Source organism: Sebastes fasciatus, chromosome 3, assembly GCF_043250625.1.
Source record: "Sebastes fasciatus isolate fSebFas1 chromosome 3, fSebFas1.pri, whole genome shotgun sequence".
In the NCBI taxonomy this organism is placed as follows: domain Eukaryota; kingdom Metazoa; phylum Chordata; class Actinopteri; order Perciformes; family Sebastidae; genus Sebastes; species Sebastes fasciatus.
Genome location: NC_133797.1, coordinates 35,506,685 through 35,528,547, shown reverse-complemented (window position 1 = coordinate 35,528,547; position 21,863 = coordinate 35,506,685). Strand labels below are relative to the sequence as shown.

General features: G+C 40.4%; 2 protein-coding genes and 1 non-coding gene across 4 annotated transcripts; 1 reads left to right on the top strand and 2 right to left on the bottom strand.

Moving 5' to 3' along the window:
- Positions 1–1,216: 1,216 nt before the first annotated feature.
- LOC141764923 (uncharacterized) lies at positions 1,217–8,870 on the bottom strand. The gene is made up of 5 exons (XM_074630615.1): positions 8,738–8,870; positions 7,289–7,954; positions 5,181–5,267; positions 3,837–4,028; positions 1,217–3,089 (listed from the first exon to the last, which is right to left on the bottom strand). Exons 1-5 carry the CDS (start codon positions 8,808–8,810, stop codon positions 2,902–2,904), a joined length of 1,206 nt encoding a protein of 401 aa, XP_074486716.1. The 5' UTR covers positions 8,811–8,870; the 3' UTR covers positions 1,217–2,901.
- A 2,375-nt stretch (positions 8,871–11,245) lies between these two features.
- On the bottom strand, positions 11,246–11,318 carry trnar-ccg (transfer RNA arginine (anticodon CCG)). Its single transcript has one exon. It is a non-coding gene; the product is annotated as a tRNA-Arg (tRNA).
- Positions 11,319–11,678: 360 nt separating this feature from the next.
- LOC141764932 (importin subunit alpha-1-like) lies at positions 11,679–21,153 on the top strand. Of its 2 annotated transcripts, XM_074630634.1 has the most exons (11): positions 11,679–11,697; positions 12,020–12,137; positions 12,234–12,374; positions 14,703–14,791; positions 15,348–15,616; positions 15,856–15,950; positions 17,012–17,275; positions 18,272–18,505; positions 18,871–19,053; positions 19,956–20,105; positions 20,901–21,153. In XM_074630634.1, exons 2-11 carry the CDS (start codon positions 12,072–12,074, stop codon positions 20,988–20,990), a joined length of 1,581 nt encoding a protein of 526 aa, XP_074486735.1. In that variant the 5' UTR covers positions 11,679–11,697; positions 12,020–12,071; the 3' UTR covers positions 20,991–21,153. The 2 variants fall into 2 exon arrangements, with proteins under 2 accessions (XP_074486735.1, XP_074486734.1); XM_074630633.1 differs by lacking the exon at positions 11,679–11,697 and having other exon boundaries at positions 11,952–12,137.
- The last annotated feature ends 710 nt before the right edge of the window (positions 21,154–21,863 follow it).

Sequence of the window (21,863 nt, the reverse complement as noted above, 5' to 3'; positions counted from 1 at the left end):
GCGTCGTCGTGTCTTAGGGGTTAAGACCCCTACCATGAACTGCTACGTGCCTGATTCAAGTCCTGTCAATTCTGTCTTTAATAAAAAAAATTAAAAAAGACCAAAAATGCCCTAAAAAGACTTATCTGCCCAAGGAGAAGCATATACGAGGCAAACAAGTCTAGTTTTAAGGCCTATTGTTTAATATATACATGGATATTTATATTCATGTATGTAGCCTATAAAACAATGTAAGCACATTATATACAATGTGCTTACATGGTGCATTTTATGGCATAAATTTGTGCTTAATCAAGTAACGACAAGCTAATTACTATCTGATACCGACACAATGCACAGAGACCGGGAGAAACAGGGGGTTCAGTCGGGGCCCATGTTTCCCTCGGGGTCCCCTTAGTGAGTTAATCCGGCCCTAAACGGCGAGTTCAATCTTCTTAACTCTTGTCAATTATCTGGAGCTTTAACAGAAAAGTGTGTGTACTTGTGAGTGCTGAAGGACAAGGTCGTGACCTCCGATACACTCCCACAATCTCTTCCTGTGATCAAATTACCAACATGACGCATAAAAGCCACCTCCACAGGGTTGACCTTTCACCTCTCCTCTCACACCCTTCTCCCCCCCCGCCTCCCTCTCTTCACTCCCAACACTCAAACCGCTAAATGAATCCAGAGGCTCGCACGGACGCTGCGAGCGCCGCAGATGGCCACAAGCCCCAAGTGGTTTCAATCCACCACCAACACCCTCGTCTCTTTCTCTCACTCTCCCCCCTTGTGGCTTGGGGGCTATCACACAGGAAGAGATATTTCCCACCTCTCCCTCCTCCTCCTCCTTTACATCCTCTGCGATGAGGAATGTCCTCCCGCTGCGATAGTAGCCAAAGATGTGGAGCAGGCTCCTGTTTCCTGCCCGCCTGCATCTGTTCCCTCCAGCGCTGATCCCAGATAGAGGCTTCCTCGAGCCTGGGAACCGACCGGCCGAGCTGACAGACGGGACAGAGAGGGAGAAAAGAGGCTTAGCCCTGCCTGCCTCCACGTCCAAGTTCCCAAGTCAGTCTCTCCTCCCGGAGGCCAGACAGAGAGACCATGGTTGTTAAACTCTAATTAGAGTGTCTTACTTTGGGGGCCATGCAATCAAACATAATGAGGATCAATGTTTCGGTCAGTAAGCAGATGTATGTGATAGCTTGAGTAGACAAATAAATTTCTCACGGGGTCATTGAGTACAAAACAAATACACATTTTTATTGGGTCCATGTATAGTAAAGCAATGTAAGCGTTCAGTGCAAGTTTTCCCTTTCATGAGCTCAGGGATTTCTGATTAAATAAGAAGCTATCCCTTTAGAAAGACGGACACCCTCCTCTCCTGCTTCAATCCCCTCCCTGTGTCATTTGACTTCTTTATTACTCCTCCACCTTGCCTCCGTCTCTTTCTTTCTCTGATCCTGCCTAAATACTTTAAATACCTGGTTCTTTTTTTTTCAGCTTTGGCCCCGTGTTTGTGTGTAAGCAAGAAAACAAGAGACATCCCCAACGGTGGAGCTGTGACGGAGGCACTTTTCCGAGTCATGTGTCCAGGTGCGGAGAGGATCAGATTGCTATGATTAGATTTATGGCTTAGTCCCTACAACAACACTCCCCCCTCCCCCCTCCTCATTCAGCAAGACCCTGTTTGATGTCCCAGTCTACTGGGGCAGATATTTCATCGTGGACACATAATTAAAGTTACAAAAATAAGCCGCTCTCATGACAAGCAAAGGTCCTGTGCTCTCTCTCTTTCCTTTTTCCTCCTCCTCCTCCTCCACTGGGGGTTTGTTGCTGCTTTTACAGGCCCTTCATCCCCTCCCTTTGGTCCTTGTTACAATAATAGTGCATTTCCTGCTCACCAATAACAACCACAGTGACAACATGCACGGGACCGAGTGTTACAAAACAATACTATTCGGTGCAATACAACATTTAGCATTCATATCCATTTGGAAGCATCATTGATTAATCAAAGGAATCAACATGACTAATTAAAATGTTGGGTTTGTACAGTGAGATCAGGTCCTAAAAGGCACTAAACAACTGCCATTATTTTTGTTTTCTGGTTGCTTGGATTATAGTGGGAATAAAGAGGCTGGATCTGACTATGTTTCTCTCTCAGCAACAAATATTGGCTGGCTGAACGCATGTGAAATAAAACAGAAACACGCCATGGTGAATGCTGGTGCAAGATGATAAAATATACCCATTCTATAAACTTATTTTCGTAGCTAAATGTTCTTCAGACGAGCCAAATTTCCCTTTAAAAGTGATTGTGTCTAGAAGGTAACCCACAATTTGGGAAACCGGTTAAGGTTAGGCTTTGACCTCAAATGGTCAAGGTTAGACATTGATCTGGAATAGTTAAGGTTAATCATTGACCTTGAATGGTTAAAGTTAGGCTTTGACCTTGAATAGTTAAGGTTAGGCATTGACCTTGAATTGTTAAGGTTAGCATAGGTCGTCGGGCAGCGAGTCATGCAAGAGTTTTTGCACGTTTTTTCAACTTTTCGCAATGGCTTACCTTCTCGACACAACCTTTAAAAATGAGCCAGTTTTTTTACTTTAGGGACTTCATGAGCCAGCCATGAATGAATGAGGAGTTTAAGTGGAGTCGCTATATTGAGAAAATAATAGTGGGAACACCCTCGTTTGATGCCCCAAACTTTACAAAATTGAAATGGAAAGTCCATTTAATTGAAGCTGCTTATGTTTTCTATCAAAGATTATCATAGCAGTCAATATGAAAAATAAATCCATGCCTTCCGCAAAATGTCTTCCGTCTTGCACAATACTGAGGGATTGGTTACGATCAGTTCAGGTAAGCTGCAGTGTCTCTTCCCCTGCAGCAGGGGGCGATAGTCTCTTCTCTCTGGTTCACCTACACCTGGAGCGGGTGGCCTCCAGGGCTTTCTGGTGCCTCCGTTTGTTGAACCTCTTGACGTAGTTGTTGCTTCGCAGGAGGCCGTCTCCGGGCTTCAGTTTACCCCCCAGCAGGTTCAGGAGGTCACTGGGAAGATGGCGACGCCGGTGGTAGATCTGGCCCATTATGACGTATCTGGTCCCTTGGAAACAAATAGGGGAAATGTTAATGTGACTGGGAGAAACCTCAGGAAAACAGGATTCCCACACAAGAATACTTTGGTGGAAACTTGTTATAGACTTCTTAATTTATGGTACTTGACCATAGACTGTTTATAAAGATAGACGACATGACAGCTCTCCAAAAGTGAAGCCAACACATCTCGATTGCCCCCTGGTGGCTGGCTGCAGTACAGGTCATAAAGCCCGCCTCCTCCATGTTAGCGGATAGGACATGGGCCAAACTAAAAAGTCAGATACATTTTTTCCAAAGATGGTTTCTGTCAGTTTAGGTAGTTTTTTATCACACTGATGTTGTTTATTCAAGTGTTAATCTTTCTGATAAGTTTGATTATAATTAGTTATTTGATGCTATGAGAAGGGGGTGAGACGTCATGATTGGCAGCTGTGATTGACAGCTGCTCTTGAGTGAAGTGGTCGCGCAGCCGGAAGCTTGGGAATTGTACGAGAGAGGAGATGTAACTTCAACTTTCCATAACCGTCACCAGTCTGTGTATTAGAACATGTGTCAATCTGATCATGGATTTAGTTATAGCGATATCTATAATCTGAAAATATTGTTTTTATTCTTTAATAAACCACTCAATGAATAACAACAATGTGTTATACTTCAATAGATATACTTTCACAGTTTGTTTTACAAAACTAAGACGTTGTTCATATCCGAACTTTTGTTTTTTGAGGCCTCTGAGCGACCGTTCTGCACTCACCCAGTTTGATGTCAGGGCAGGGTTTGCTGCACTTGTAGGTGTCCAGGACCAGCAGGCGGACTTTGAAGAAAAAGCTGTCTGGGGTCACATAGAGACGACTCATCTTGTAGAAGCCGTCGCTGCTCACCATCAGTGTAATGAGGCGTATTCCTTTACGCAACACGTCGATGTCGTGAACTATCCCGTTGACAGCTGTTAAAGGGACATGACATACATCACATGTCAAAATGTTGGAAATTCATACCTACATACAGTGTATGTACATATGTTTTGTAAAGGAATATAGTCATTTTGGGAAGTATGTTTATTTGCTTTCTTGCCATCTTGAATGAGATGAAAAATACCACTCTTATGTCCAGTAAAGCTACAGCCAGCGGCTTGTTAGCTTAGCTTAGCTTAGCACAAAGACTGAAAACGTGAAATAAAACAAGTTTAAACAAACAAGATGTAACTTGTTAGTTAATTGGTGAGCTTTAAACGTGCTGGTAGTCAGACTTTTGTTAGTTTTGGACAGTTAGCTGTTTTACAGTCTTAAAGGAACAGTGTGTAACATTTTGGGGGATCTATTGGCAGAAATGGAATATAATATTCATAATTATATTTTCATTAATGTATAATCACCTGAAACTAAGAATTGTTTTGTTTTCGTTAGCTTAGACTGAGCCGTTTATATCTACAGAGGGAGCGGGTCCTCTTCACGGAGTCCACCATGTTGCTCTGCCGTGTTTCTACAGTAGCCCAGAATGGACAAACCAAACACTGGCTCTAGAGAGAGCCTCTCACGCTTTTATGTTACCTGAAGGCCACTGTAGTTCTCCGACAGGCTTGTGAAACTGTGGTAACGTAAGCTGCAGAGTGCAAAACCATGGTACAGTCAGCCGCCGTCTGACTTCCGTTTGCTCCTAAAGTAGTGTTATTATGGTAAGGATGGCCTCTGAGCGAGGCGGTTTTGCACTCAGCGGCTCACGTCACCGCAGTCTTGGAAAGGGAGGAGTGAGCGGAGGGGTACTCAGTTGGTTGCAATCTGCAACCACACCACTAGATGCCGCCTAATCCTACACACTGTACCTTTAACGTGAAGCTAAGCTAACCGGCTGCTGGCTGTAGCTTCATATTGTACATAGAAGAGGGTGGTATCAATCTTCCCAATCCCAGAATGTTGAGCTATTCCTTTAAACTCTTACTTAGAGCCTCAAAATTCACTGCCACAGCTTTACACACAGTAGTTTATTATCAAAGTACCAAAATATTGAAGTTTACGTTGCTTCTTAAACTATTCCTGCTTTTTACTTTTGTTTTTCTACCTTTGACTAACTCTATCTTTGTCTCTGGTTGGATACATACCAAACTCACTGTAGCAGTAATACTCTCTCTCGTCCTTCTCCTTCCTGCACTCGCTCATGCAGAAGGCATCATGTGTGAAGTCGGACTCTGTGGAGGAGAAGACAAACAGAGGACAGGATGGAGGGATGAGGAAAAGAGAGAGTGACTGTCTGCTTGCCATGCCCGTACGGAGCCAGACTCTCATTCCAGCGTCATTAGAAAAAGAACAAGGTTGTCATTACAAAACCCAGGCGTCGCATTCCTCCACATGGGACTGGAGGAGGCGGCCTGTGTGATGGGATATTACATTTTCCATTTTAATTACAATATCAGGACCTTCTCACTTGCTCTGCGTCAGTTGCATTACGACCTCACTGCACACAAAGGAGCCAGATTTGAGGGAAGTGGTTGTAATTAGTGGTGGGGGATGTTCACTAACTACCAGTGGAAGGGTTCAAATCAGCACTGTCATTATCACTCTCTGAGTGAACTCTATGAACTCTATGAACTCTGTGCATGATATCACTGCATGACTGACTTATTTCCACAGAAGTGTAAACAAATTTATATATTTGTAGGTATTTTATGGGGTATTTTGTAGCCTTTATTAGACAGGAGACAGTGGAGAGTGACAGGAAATGTGGGAACAGAGATGAGGGATGACATACAGCAAAGGCTGGACTCAAACCAAGGACATTTGCAATAGAGACCCTAAGTCCTGCCCCTTCCGGTGGACCACCATGGGACCTTATTTAAAAAAATATGAACGTTAGTCAACGGCGAGAGATAAGTAATTTTTTTATCCCGATATAAGCCATGAGTCATACATATGATGTTTTTCAATTTAAAACATAATTTTACAAGTCAAGAAAGTTGTTGTAAAACTGTTGAAGTGTCAGTCTGTGAAAATCTGTAGATAGAAAGACGACACACCCAAAAGTCGCCTAAGTGACGTCTCTCTCGCTGACGCTACGATGCCTGTGGGTTTCGTACTGGGTTGTACTCACATGAGCAATGGGTAAGATAACGTTTCATTTGTGTGTGGTCATAGCTACGTTAGCTTGCTAGCTAGTGTTGTGGTGACGTATATTGTGCGAGACGAGAGATTTAGTTCCCTTATAGGTTTCACACAAAACTAAATGATACTACGACAAACTGCGACTTTCTCAACTTGCAAAATTATGTTTTAAATTGACAAACATCATATGTGTGATTCGTGACGCAATTCAAATGGGATCAAAAAATATTTATCTATCTCCGTTGACTACCGTTCATATTTTTTCCCGAAATAAGGTCCCATGGTGGTCCACCGGAAAGGGTGTGACTTAGGCTCTCTATGACATAGTCAGTATGTTAAACCCATAAGTCACCAGGATGGACCAAACAATTTGGCTTTTGAGCACTTTTTCCATTTTTGTTCAAAGGCATTTTGTTAATGTTAAAGTTAAACGCGACATATAATGCTCATTTCCAGGTTCATACTTGTATTTGGGGTTTCTACTAGAACATGTTTATATGTTTTAATGTTCAAAAAACACAATTTTTCTCATACTGTCTGTTTGAATACCTGCATTCACCCTCTGTCTGAAACCTACAACTTTTTAGCGCCTGTCTCTTTAAGACCCCTCTCTGATTGGCTTGGGAGTTTATATTCTAATGAGCCTGTATGTGACATAGGAAGGGGAGCCACATCTGAATGGCTTGTTGAATCACATGTTTTCTGATCTAGGCAGCCCACAAAAATACTAACATGGTTGTCTTATTCCACAGTTTGTGCATTGGACGGCACTCCAGATACCCAAATGTATGTACACAAGCACTGCAAAAGTGAGTTTTTCATAATAGGTCCCCTTTAAGTCCAAATGCAAGTTTTGTTTTTTTCATTCAGTGACTAATACAAAAATGTTGTAATTGGTTTGAGTCATTTGTCACTGTGATTGTGTCATATTTTAAAGGTTATTTATAATGAGCATCAAAGATTTTCCCAGATGGCTAAACTCTAACATAATTTCAATCTTCTGAAAAAATCCCAAAAGGGGAGTTTAAAAATCAAAGATGCTGAATATGTGGACAACTCTATCAATACAAAGGTCACCTCAAAGGTCAGGACACAACAAATCCTCCCATACCTCGCCTCAGGATGTCGAACTGGTAAAGCAGGCTGGAGGAGCGCCGGTTGAAGACGACCGGCGGGCGGCTGTTGTTCCGGGTCGCTGCACCGATACCAGACTGATAGAGGCTGGACTTCCCCGGCCGGTTCTCCTCTTGGTCCAGCCGTCGGTTGGGGGGATCCCTGCGTGGGGAAGGGGGCGGTTGGTGTGGCGGCTGGGCCTGAGGCTGTGTGTGTGGTGGACCTCTGGGTCTGGAGTTGGGGTGTCCATCTGGTTCACTCTGCTGAGGAGGACTGATGTTGGAATGGGTGTCCTGGTTGGTTTTCTGCACCGTGCGGTTGGTGGCAGCAGCTGCGGCTCCCGTCAGCGGGGTTTTGGGAAGCAGACCAGCGACTTCTCCTCTGGTTTTCTCGCTGTTGTGCTCCACCAGCCGGTCGCTCTTGGGGCCCTTTTTGCTCTTGTTGTGGGGCCCATGGTGGCGAGGGATGGGGCCCAGGTCACTGTGCTTTGGCCAGACAGCAGAGGGAAGAGGATGGAGGGCGAATTTGGACTCTCCGCTCTTGCTGCTCTTCTCTAGAAGTTCGTTGATGGGCAGGGAGGGCTCTTTAACCACCATCCGACTCTGGTTGCTCGGAGCTGGATCCACAAAGCTGGTCTGACCCTTTTCTATCAGGGTGTACAGCTCTGGGTTGACACAAACAAAATGTACTTCATTTAGACATTTCCTTTAATTTGATATGGTGTGTTAATGTCATTTAAAAACTTCTCTGCTCCTACAGTAAGCTACAACAATGGATTAATTTGATTTACATGATAACTGTAGATGCTCCTTGAAACTTTAGGATCTTTAACCAATAAAGTGTGACAGATAGTACATCAATTAGAGGTTTATAAGTAACTTTCATCGTGGGAACTTGACACTTTATTCCACAGTATGACGCTCATTGACCTTGGCATGAGTCGGTTGGAAACGTCTAACTTGATGGAGAATCTACAACTCAGATATTAGATTTAAAAATGAACCAAACCATAAAAGTCCCCAATCCATCAAAGCTATGAAATGATGCCAACTATTACTCACTTAGCATTTTATCTAAATCACATTATCTATTTGTAGCCTAATATTTCCTCATGGAAATAACGCAGACAAAATTGCCTCAGATCATTTCACCTTTTTGATTTTATCTTATTTATATATATTTTGACAGATAACAGAATAACACTGATGTAATGGGTATTGTTTTAGTGAGATCCAAAGCTGCAGATCCAGAACAGTAAATAATAAATGACAACAGAGCATGCTGCTGTGAAATTAAACTTGTACAATTACATTAAAAAGAAGGCAACGAGTAAAGATTTTCTTCTAATAGGTAAAAGAAAATCAGTTTTTCTCCAACACATAAACTAAAAATGTACAAAACTACAAATACCATAAAATTTATACATATTTTTTAAAAGTGCACTCACCATTGACAACATGCTCCTCTGTCTTGTAAAGAGGAAACGCTAGAAACAAGAGAAACAGAATAATCCCAGTCATCCTGGATGCTCAGTGTGGACACACTTCAACGTCTGCTACAGAAGAGGGGATTCCTGGGAGTTTTATACGGGGCCGCTCAGGAATGAGATGGGATGGGGTGGAAAAGAGATGGTGGGACGTCCCTAACACAGAAGTAAACACTTTGACATGACACTCCTTTCATTCATAAAATGATTTTTAACAGGCTCCCATTGTTGTTCACAATATAAGAGGGGAAGTGTGTAGATATTCTCTGTTATTAACCAAGTATGCCTGTATGTATAACTATAGGGCTAGGTTTACCTTCAGGTATCTGGTGTCCAACAGATTATTACAAATATTCTGTATTGATTGTTTTTTTGGGGGGGATATTTTGGTGTACAATATAAGCTAAAATACCCTCCACTTCAGGGAAAGTGATAGCAACTACTCAGCTAACAGTGAGGTGGAGGTGATGGTGTACCTGGGTGTATTTACTATCAATGAGTCTTCACTACCTTCTGGTGGCCACAGTGGGGAACTGCAACATCATTAAATTAGTCAAATTAGCATCTTTCCAAACTAAAGCAATCTAATAAGAACACAAATGTATGGAGGACCACAAGAGTCACGTAAATAGTAATAAAGCATTTAATTGATTGGTAACTAATTGTGCAACAAAAATAGGCATTAATTAGGCTGTTTACAAATGTATTTATTAACCTATGAATAAATTAACTGAATTACAAAGTAAGTCATTATTTTACATTTTAATTTGCAATAAAAAGAAGAATTATAAAAATAATTTACTCATTTAATATCAATCCATCAATAAATAGAAAAAAAGATAATAAATAAAAAGGGATTTACAAAAACACCATAAAACAATAAGTATATCATTTAAAAATACATGAATTAATTCATAAATAAATAATGGAATTTAAAATTCTATTTGAAAATGCAGTTTAAAAAGAGAAATAAATAACTGGATTCACTAATTGAATTAAGAATACAGGTTTTAATCAGACATTAAAAAGGGCAACTTCTTTTATCATTTGCATTTCCCTGCTGCTTTTACTAAATGTATTAGCTAATGTGAGTCATTTGGCTTCTCCATTTAGCCTCTGCAATTAGTCCATTTATTCACAGATTAAGAAATACATTTGTAAACAAATTTATTAATTCAATTCAATTCAATTTATTTTTATATAGCGTCAAATCATAACAGAAGTTATCTCGAGACGCTTGCAACAAATGCCTATTTTTATTGTACAATTAGTTTATTTATCAATTAAATGCTCTATTACTATTTATGTGACTCTTGTGATCCTCCATACAAATGAACATGAAATGAGACATTGTTCAGTTGTGGTCATAGTTTTTTAATTCTTTATTACATGTTTATAAAAACATACGGTGGAACAATCAGAAAAAACATACATTTTATACGCAGTTGATCTTATTTTTCCATTTTCAACATTATGCTAATATCAGACAAATGGCTGATTACAGAGGCTGATTATAGAAATAAATTGCTTGAGTTATAATAAAAAATAGAGAAATAATTGACAGTGACGTGCTGCACAATGTCTTCCAGATGAGTGGCAGTTTTTGTGCTTTTGTGTTACAGACATTTGCATTTATGCATTTAGATTTCTTGTATTGTAGCTACATTATATACAATTCAAATTGCAATTAGTATAGAGTCAGATCAGTCTCAATATTAATGAATGCACACAGAAGTATTCACAAACATATTTTTTTGTATTTATACATAAATACACAAAAATATTTTTCAATGCACACAAAAATAGTTATGGTTGCATACAAATGTCCAAAAAATATCCATAAGATTCACAAATATTTCTTGTTTTAATTACTATATCATATTTCTTGTTTTCTTTTTTTTTGTCTTCCAGATGAGTTTCTGAGCTTTTGTGTTACAGACATTTGCTAAGATTAGATTTATTGTTTTCTAGCTACACTATACACAATTCAAATATCAGTAATTGTGTCTGCTCTTATTTGCAGAATAGGCGATTAATGCGGAATGATTCACAAACGTATTTTGTGATTTATACATAAATACACAAAAATAATTTTCAATGCACACAAACATAGTTATGGTTGCATACAAATGTCAAACAAATATCCATAAGATTCACAAATATTTCTTGTTTTAATTACTATATCATATTTCTTGTTTTCTTTTTTTTTTTGTCTTCCAGATGAGTTTCTGTGCTTTTGTGTTATAGACATTTGCTTAGATTAGAATTATTGTTTTCTAGCTACAATATATTCAACTCAAATATCAGTAATTGTGTCTGCTCTTATTTGCAGAATAGGAGGATTAATGCGGAATGAATGGTTGTCTATACTGCACATCCGATTTAGTGCAGTATGGACCAATTAATGATTTCAGTATTTACCCAGACATCCAGATCACTTGTATTTAAACCCTGAAAAGGAGCTAAATGCGACCCAGATGGGACTCGAACCCACAATCCCCAGCTCCGGAGGCTGATGCCTTATCCATTAGGCCACTGGGTCATTACGTAGTTATATGTGGAAAACAAACTTTATCAAAATGAAAGATTGAATCACAAACCAGTGATAAGATGTGTTTTCAAGCATTTAAACTTTCAACTACACATTGTTATGTAGAGAACATGTTACCCATGGTATGATAGGTATTTCAGACATGGCCGCAGCGTTCCACACAATGAAAACACAATATTTAATTGAAATCTCGCGATACTAAACATCGGTTGCCTTTGACAACGGCTGTGTTGTCTGAAGCGCTTCTTTTTTTAAACCATAGATTTAAGCGGGGAGGGGCTTGTAGGTCAACCGACCAATCAGAACGCAGGAAAAAACAGGGCCGTATATAAATGACGTCACGTCTAAAGGAAAAGAGAAAATCTCTAAGGTAAGCACGTTGCTGTGCGCATGCTGTTACAGTTTAAACTAACGTTCTTTAACGGTAGTTAACGGTTTATAATGTTTGTTTTTGATTCATAATTTGAGTGTATTTTGTCGTGGTTTCTTATGAATTTCAGCGGGTTGTGGGTGTTGTTTTTTAAGGCTCCGTGTACGTCGACGATCCACATGGTGTTAGATAACCGGCCTCTCAAGACAAGCCGCCAGTTAACAGCTAGATAGCTAACAAGCTAACCCAACGGACGGCAGTTGAAAGCAGCCGTTGGTTCGACTGTTTTTTAACCGTTTTTTAACTGTCGTCTTTCCAACAGGGAGTGTCTATATAACGTTTTGGAATAGAGTGTCTTGTTTCAACGGTCAGGAATGTCAGCTGGCGACGACAACGGAGCTCGACTCACCCAGTTCAAAAACAAAGGGAAAGATGCTAATGTAAGTAACAGACACCATTTAGGAACATAAATTATGTAGCGAATAATGCTGTCTTATATATATATATATTTTATAAATGGGTGTCTTCTTCTTCAGGAGCTAAGGCGCAGGAGAGCGGAAGTCAACATGGAGCTACGTAAAGCTAAGAAGGATGATCAGATCCTGAAGAGGAGAAACGTTGAGAGCCTTCTGGATGAGCCAACGTCTCCTTTCCAAGACACAGATCCCAACGCACAGGTAAGACTAGACTACTGCCTCTGTCACACACACAGCTAGCTATTTGATTTGGCTGGGGACATGTAAAAAGGACATCCGTGTGTTTTCCATGTCTGAAACATTTGACTATATCATTTAGTTGTGCTATGAATGAGCTCAAACAGCCTCAGTGACAGGCGTTACACCGAAATCAGTGACCAGTGTTGCCAGATCTTGAGAGAAACAAGCACCCAGGTCTATAGAAACAAGCCCAAAAGAAGCGACCATATCAAACTACCACAATATGAGAGACAGGCGGATCACTTCATATACTGAATATGTATGCATTTATTTTAAGAAAAGATATTCCTTTATTAGTCCCGCAGTGGGGAAATGTGCAGTGTACAGCAGCAAAGGGGATAGTGCAAAAAACAAGATGCATCAGGTAACACAGTAAAAAAAAAAAGAGCTAAACAAAGTGTAAAAAAATATGAACCATTTAAATAGAAGGGAGTATAAAAACAGGAGCAGTGTATACAGTATTGCAAAATAAACAGACTATCAACAAAATTGCACAATTTGAAAATGATATTGCACAGTGAAACTCCACCTGAAAATATCAGGTTATTGTGGACGAGCCAACGTTTCCTTTCCAAGAGACAGATCCCAACGCACAGGTAAGATTACTAGTCTCTGTCGCACACTAGCTAGCTATTTGATTTGGCTGGGGACAAGTCAACAGGACATCTGTGTTTTCCATGTCTGAAACATTTGACTATATCATTTAGTTGTGCTATGAATGAGCTCAAACCAGATCTGATTGCCAGATCTTGCGAGAGAAACGAGCAACCAGGTCAGGAAATCCTTTGTCCCCCGAGCCATCAAACTGTACAACACCTCTCTGGGTGGTGGGGGGGGACAAAGGAGGACGGTCTGCAGGACACATAATAATGGTAAATGGACTTGCATTTATGCAGCGTTTTTCTAGTCTTCCGACCACTCAAAGCGCTTTACACTACATGTCAGCATTCACACACTGATGGCAGAGGCTGCTAAGGTGCCAACTTTGCCCATCAGGATCTAATCTAAATACTCATTCACACACCGATGGCTATGCCCTCAATTTGGGGTTAAGTGTCTTGCTCAAGGACACATCGGCATGTGACCCAGAACAGCCGGGGATCGATCCACCGACCTTCCGATTGGTGGACAACCTGCCAGCCCCACAATAATGCACACGGTGCACTTTCATAGACTGAGCTACTGGAGTTACCATGCACTATACTCATTTTTAACAGTCTCTTCTGAACTATATTCACTTTTTTAATAGTCGTGTATCACAGCTGTTACTCTGCAATATATTCAGTTTTATCAGTTTTCTTCATCTCGTATTTTTATATCTGGTATATTTTTTTTGTACTTTGCACCACTAACTTTTTTTACTGCCTTTTTACTAACATATTTTGCACTATGGAACTGTGATGCTGGAAACTTGAATTTCCCTCGGGATCAATAAAGTTACTATCTTTCTATTTACCACAATATGAGAGACAGGTGGCCACTTGATCACTTCATATACTGTATATGTATGAATTTATTTTGGATTGCATGCATTTCATTTTTGCATTGCATTGCAATTTTGAATACATTTTTAGTTTGTCACTTTACATTTTTCTTGTCAACTAAACTTAAAGTAGTAGAACATATTATTTAATTTTTTGTATCTAATTTTTAGCTTGTTACTTGTAACTCATGTATCAGTTAAAATAATCTAGCTTGCTAGTTATGAAAGCATGAATCAGTCTCTCTGTGTTGCTCAGAGAGAGAAATGGGGAATAAGAATATTTTTTTTTACAATTGAACTGAATTGTCCCGATCCTGGGCTGCACAGTGGCAAGAGGGTCGCAGGTTAGAATCCAGCTTGGGTCCCTTCTGTGTGAAGTTTGCACGTTCTCCCCGTGTTAGCGTGGGTTTTATCCGGGTTCTCCGGCTTCCTCACATAGTCCAAAGATGCATGGTTAGGTTAATTGTTGACTCTAAATTGCACGTACATAGGTGTGAATGTGAGAGTGAATGGTTGTCTGTCTCTATGTGTCAGCCCTGTGATAGTCTGGCAACCTGTCCAGGATGTACCCTGCCCTCGCCCCAATGCCAGCTGGGATCGGCTCCAGCTCTCCCCCCCCCTGACCCTGAATGGGATAAGCGGTTACAGATAATGGATGATGGATAATGAATGTCCCGATCCTGTAACCCTGACCTAAACATGTTCCAAGCAGGTTCCTCGGACTGTTGAGGGTTATTTTTAGCTTCTCTTTGACCCAGGTTTACTAGGCAGGTAATTAATCTGCTTGTTTGTTTCTGTTCCCACAGCCTCCTCGGCACTGGTCTGTGGAGGAGATCGTAGGAGGTGTAAACAGCGAGAATGTAGATCATAAGCTGCAGGCCACGCAGGCAGCCAGGTAAATTCCTTTTGAAAAGAACCTTGACTGATGAGTTTTGCTGTGCTAATGTAATAAACTCCCATCATGTTACGTTGGCATTTTATGCTTACACACTAACCCGTAAGTCTACCACCACCAGTCTATTTTATTGTTTATATTCTATTCTAATTTTAATATATTTTGAATATCTGTGTGTATGTAGCAGAGGGGGGCTACAACTACATTTCATTGTGCAATCCTGTATTGTATAATGACAATAATAAATCCTTGAAGATGACCAGTGACATGGTGCACACTTTTTTCCTCCAATCTTTCATAATCTTCCAATAGTATGTATTATTCCTAAATCATGACGAGGTGTCCATCACACCTGGTTTCAAGCATATTCTTTTGTGGACTTGCTTGTTTTTCATTGAGTTGGAAAACAAATTTGTTCCCCAACCTGTTAAACATGATCACCTCGCCCAGCTTGTTATTACTCTAATGATATTTAACAACGCTACAAATTAACTTTCCTTGAAGTCATTTTCTTTTTTTTTAACTCCCCAACTGTGTTTATTTTCTGGATATACAGGAGGCTCCTCTCCAGAGAAAAACATCCACCTATCGACAGCATCATTGCTGCTAGCCTCATTCCAAGGTTTGTTAGTTTTCTGGCATTGTCTGAATGCCCCCCCATCCAATTTGAGGCAGCTTGGGCCCTGACCAACATCGCCTCAGGTACCTCAGACCAGACCTCTGCCGTAGTGGAAGGAGGGGCCATCCCAGCCTTCATCACCCTGGTGACATCACCCCACCCGCACATCAGCGAGCAGGCCATCTGGGCCCTGGGTAACATCGCAGGTACTGCAGGCTGACGACACTCAACACTGTTGTTTTAATTCTGTTGCTCCATTACTACATCCTGCACTGCTATGTTGTTATTTGACCTAGATAGCTGTGACGGGAGGAGCTGTTGTTGTTGTTGTAATCGTGTGTATCTATGTGACTGTAGTTTCATTTAGTTATGGTGCAATTTTTTCTGTTCTGATTGCACTGCTGATAGCGCATGAAAGTGAATGTCTATTCCCCCCCTAATCTAGGTGATGGACCCAACTACAGAGACCTGGTGATCAAACATGGCGGTCTCCATCCACTCCTAGCATTGCTGGCAGCCCCTGACCTGTCTGTGTTTCCTGTGAGTTTCCAGCAAACATTATTGCACTGCTGGTTTTAAGATACATTTTTATTTTACACAGCACTATGGCCCTGCTAACCCCTAGCATGTTCTATTCAGATATATACTGTACATCTACACTGTTTCGGTACAGTTGAGACGGACTGCTGTGCACACTTGGCATTCAAATGTTTTTTCAGTGTAGGCAAATCAACTGGATCAAGCTGTTAGTAGATTTGTAATGTAGTTAATACTAGTCTGTCCTTAGGTGGAGTACATGTGTGCATCTGTAGACATATTTATCTCCTACCACATTAGAATCAGATCCAAATTCCTTTTCCATGTGTTTGCAGTTACACCTGTATTTAGAGCTGATCAACTCCTCATTAAGTGGCAGTGAGGACATGAACAACAGGTTTATTTTTTGACGCTTAAAAGAGAAACAAAGAAACTTAACAAATATTTAAAAAATGTACGTTGTATGTTTACTGTGACGTTTGATGCCAAATAGATTATGCATTGTAATAATGCCTAATATCTGTGTTGTAAAAAAACATTTTGTGCTGTATTTTTTTTTATTATTATTATTTTGTTTTGTCAGGATTAATAGCCTTTCTATGGTTTGGCTAATTGCTTATATACTTGCAGACCAGGCTTAGCTAAATATTAGTTTAGCTGAGACATATTTTAGTGTCAACAAGGCTTATCAGCCTGGCATGTGGTGTGAAGCCATTTATTCCTGTTGAAAAGTTAATGCACAGTTGAGAAGCCCTCTACACACAGCAGAGAGGTCCTTATTTGACTTTGCTTATGCACCGTGTTATTCAGTGATTTGACTGACAGTCATTTACTGAGGTTAATCATCACAACGTACAAACTTCTCAAATAGCTGACGTAATTCTTTTTAGAGAGAGCTAATGGTCGAGTTGAAAACTAAACTGATTCTGTTTGGAGATGGCAATCTCTTCGGAGAAGTCTTTGAAGAAACTTGAGTCTTGTCAGTATCAGTTCCTCAAACAACTATCATGTTATGACATGTCGATGCCGTAAAATAATATTTGTCTCTTACGCCACCATACCAGTCTGGCTACCTGCGCAATGTCACCTGGACGCTGTCCAACCTGTGTCGGAACAAGAACCCGGCCCCTCCTCTGTCGGCGGTGCAGCAGCTGCTTCCAGGCCTGGTGCGCCTCCTGCACCACGACGACAGAGAGATCCTGGCCGACACCTGTTGGGCCGTGTCCTACCTGACCGACGGCGCCAACGAGAGGATAGAGGTGGTGGTGCGGGCTGGCCTGGTGCCCCGACTGGTACAGCTGCTGGCCTGTGGGGAGCTCTCCATTGTGGTATGTGGTGTTGAGTTTGTTTTAGTCAAAAGGTTCTGTTATTTGTGACATTTGAAACTGCAGTTAGTGCACTGTCTACAATGTTCATAGCTTCATCCATCAGCAGCAGCTGCTCTCTTGATTCTATTTCTGCAGTCATAACAGTGTTTGATGAAAGTCTCAGTTCCTTAATATAACTGCTTAATATAATATGGTCACAAATACCGTCTCTCTTCCAAGATGTTACTCTCATCCCACGCTATCCTCCATTTTTGTCTACATCCTCCTGTATCTTTTACTCAACAACAACAAAGTTGAAGAAAAACATTTTCTGTCTAGGTATTTTTTTTAAACTTCTGTTTCCGTTAGATGCACCGATTGCAATTTTCTTGGCCAATTTTGATTTTGTTTTTAAGTCTGACCTGTCGATTCCGATTTTTTTCTTTCTTTCTAAAAAGTAATTGACAGCATACACAAACATTTTTGCAACTTTTCTTCCATTGAAAATTGAAATTCAATTATATGCTCATAATAAAACATGTCTCGCACTGAAGAACTTCCACACCACATTCATGTTGTGAGTGTGTGGCTGCGACGTAAAACCATTGTGTGTAAAAATTTGACCGTCAAAAAATCTGATATGAGACTGATCTTGGCTGATCAGCTGACAACCGTTCACTGTCGAGCGGCGTCCGATCGATAGGTTTATTCTTGATATACATACAGGTACATGCATCCATGACTGGAACATCTTTCTATTGGGTGCTGGCTGAGTGTTGGAAAGGTTACTTTCACAAAGGCTCAAGTCTTGTGTGCAGTGAGATGTGAACCATTGTAACTGAAAATCATTGGTATTATCATCGTTAGTGGCTTCAGATAGATGTGTCAAATTGTAACGTTAACACACATAATTTATGTATCATATCCTGTTCATTGTCATCCCCATCATCCCTTCTGTACTGTATATTATTCCTAAATGATGAACACTACAGATAATTACTCTTCTTCACCTTCCAGACTCCAGCCCTGCGGTCACTTGGCAACATTGTGACTGGGACAGACGAGCAGACGCAGTGTGTGCTGAATTCAGGTGCCCTGGCTATGTTCCCCAACCTGCTGCGCCACCACAAGCCCAATATCCAGAAAGAGGCTGCCTGGACGCTGTCCAATATCACTGCTGGCAAGGAGACCCAGATCCAGGAGGTTGTGAATGCAGGCCTGATGCCCCTGCTGGTGGAGATCCTCCAACAGGTCAGAACACAAGAGCAGACAGAACATACTGTATAGCTGGCTTGTTTTAATAGTCCACATGTGATTAATTAAGTCATAATAACTCAAGTTATAGTTTGTTGATCGGTGTGGGGAAAATTGTTGTTCCTTGAAACATGGACAGCTACAGGGCAGCACCTAGGCTCACTTGCCTTTTTCCCCAACTTCGCTTTCCTACCTGCTGCAGATTATGCATGGTTTTCCTATTTTATGAACAAATATTTCTGAGAAACTAATATAATAAATTTGCGTTTATTCATGAAGGCTCATTAAGTATATCTTTGGTATCTCTAGTTTATCTCTCTAGTTTTCTCTGGCCTAAAACATCAGATGTCCTTTCTGTTTAGGGAGACTACAAGAGTCAGAAGGAGGCAGTGTGGGCTGTCACCAACTATACCAGTGGTGGAACTGTTGAGCAAGTGGCCTTCCTGGTCCAATGCAATGTGCTGGAGCCTCTACTCAACCTGCTGACAGCAAAAGACAGCAAAATCATCTTGGTCATCCTGGATGCAATCTGCAATATTTTACAGGTATATTGCCAAGAGCCGGTTGCTATATTTGCATTGGAGTCTCTTCAATTCAGATTTTCTCAAGTTTGTCTTCTTGTGCAATCAAAATGCTGTGTGTCAAATAGATTTTTCCTCCAACTGTTACTGTATAGCTTATCCATTCATCTCAGTGTAACTAGATGAATTTAAATTTAAAAACTGCTGTTTTCACAGCACACCAAATCACTGGACTCAGAAATATATTTCTGATAAGATGTGATAAGGAAGACCCATTTGGCTCCAACTTCTTCAGTTTTATTCATGTGTATGTACGATGAGAGACAAGCAACCTGATGAGCGAACCTGAAAAAGTTGGTTACAAAATACATCTTCTCCGTCCAAAAAATTCTCTCGCAAAGAAATTCTAAATAATATCCATAGATTTGGTTTGTGGTGAGACTTGGAAGTATTCTACTTGATTTGATGTAAATTAGATAAGACATGAAAAACACTGGCAGGGTCCTTTTTTAGACGATGAAGGATAACTAGTAAAATTGTGCGACGGTTTTGGCAGGTGAAGGAAAATGTAAAAACCAACCAGTCATGCATAACGGATTACGGTCTGACGGAAGGCTACTGCCTTTAACTGCAAGAAAGAAAATAATTTAAATACATTTAAGATAAATTAGCTTTTACATGTGCTCTTGCATTCTCCTCTGACAGCAGACATAAGTTTTGAGGTCCCGAGGAAATGGCTATTAACGCTGTGGCTTTCTGAAATTAGGAAACATGAAGATTTGCAGAATTTAATCTCAGTCACATTATAGTCTGAATGACGCAGATGGATTCTCGACTGTCACGGATTAAGATGGATGGTCACAGGTTCATCTCTTGGCGAGGGAACTATTAGTCTTACAGATTTATTTTCCCTCCTTTCTCCACAGATGGCATACAAAGCTGGTGAGATTGAGAAATTGTGCTTAACAATTGAGGAGTTGGGTGGTTTGGACAAGATTGAGGCACTGCAGTCCCATGACAACGAAGCCGTCTACAAGTCCTCTGTCAACATCATAGACCGATTCTTCTCTGATGAGGTAAGCGTTACTGAAAACAGGGGTCCCTTCAGACTAGCAGCCACGCAGAAATCATGGCCAAATTTGGATAAATGAGTCCAGAGGATGGTTGAGATGACAACGACATGATCATTTCAATGATTGAAAACAGCCGTATAGATTTGCATACGAAGGCAACTTGCATTTCAAATTCTTGAATGACCACAGTGGCTTTTGAGGAGTTTAGACCTGATTTTCTTCTCTATCTTCTAGGATCTGCTTATGTCTTTTTCATAATGTGCTGAATTTTCCAAGGACTTTGTCAAGGAATATTGCTCAGTGTGATTGGATAGTTTGTTGAAGTTGTGATGCTAACCACTTCCTTCAACAATTCAAGCAGAACACAAACATGGAAAGAATTAAACGATTGCCAGAAGAAGTATGACTACATTGTCAATTATATGACAGATTAAATGATTTGGCAGAGGTGGCAGGAGTTACTTGTGTGGTTACTCCTCGTGAATTACTGTTGCCGAAGCATAAATGTGGGGTGTGATGCAACGATACAGAAGCCTGAGCTAGATGTTGGCTGGCTTTCTGCAGGTTTCTGTTTTGCTTTTCCTGGTAGTCGCTGACAAAATGATTTCAAAGTAAAACTTTCTGCTGCTTACATGATTCGTCTTTAATGTTACTCAATTCACAACAGACCCTTTAATGGCTGACAGAAATGGTCCTAGTCCACAGATTCTATCTTAATCTATGAAACGATCCCCAAAACACGCTAAGACTCGGTTAATCCTCCAATGCTTCTCTCCTCTTGTTCCTCTTGTCTTTCAGAATGAAGAAGATGAGTCTGTGGTTCCTGAAGCTGCTGGAGACTGTTATAACTTCCAGATCCATGGAGACCAAAGCACTTTTCAGTTTTAACATATCCAGCTTTTTCTTTGTAACATAAAAAAAGAAAAGTCATACCTTGTTAATATTTTTGTATTTGTTTTGCAGACATTTCATCCTTGTACGTGACAGTACAAAGACAAAAAATTTCCCCGTTTTAAAGAAATATTTGTAAATAAATGTGACTCGCGCACAAGTTTTTTTTTTTTCTTGATTCATTGAGTTGTTTTTTTTATGTAAGCAGGCTACCAACAGGGAAATGTGCCTGATGTATTTGGTGTTAAGAATTCATTCCTATGAGAAAAATTGGTGATTCTGTGTCCATGTCGCCACTAGGTGACACTGTGGTTATTCTCTATACTTGTTGTGAGACTACATGTTATAAGGACCATGTTGTGTCTATAGTAGATTTACTATTTTATGAATGAAACTGTGTTTCAATGCGTTCACAATATATTATACTATATAACCACGATGGCTCAGGACGAGTCAGGAGGGTGCAGGAAGGAGCAGAACCAGACTCAGAAACCTAATGTCAGTCATTTTCACAATTGAAAATGAAAATAGTGAAAATCAAAATGCACACAATTTATATTTGATTAAGTTATAGATAATGTATCACAGTACACATTATTCAGTATCTGTAATTATTTCTGTCAAGGTTATAGGATCATTGTGTAGCAATAAAGTTGTAAAAGCACTAAAATACAGTTAACTACACCAAAGCATTTTTAAGAAATCTTTCGTGTCACAGTACACCAAATCGCTAGACGAGAGATGAGTGAACCTGAAAAAGTTGGTTACGAAATACATCTTTTCCATCCTGAAAATGATCTTATCTTGAATATAAATTCTAAATAACATCCAGAGATTTGGGTTGTGGTGAGACTTGAAGTATCAGACTTG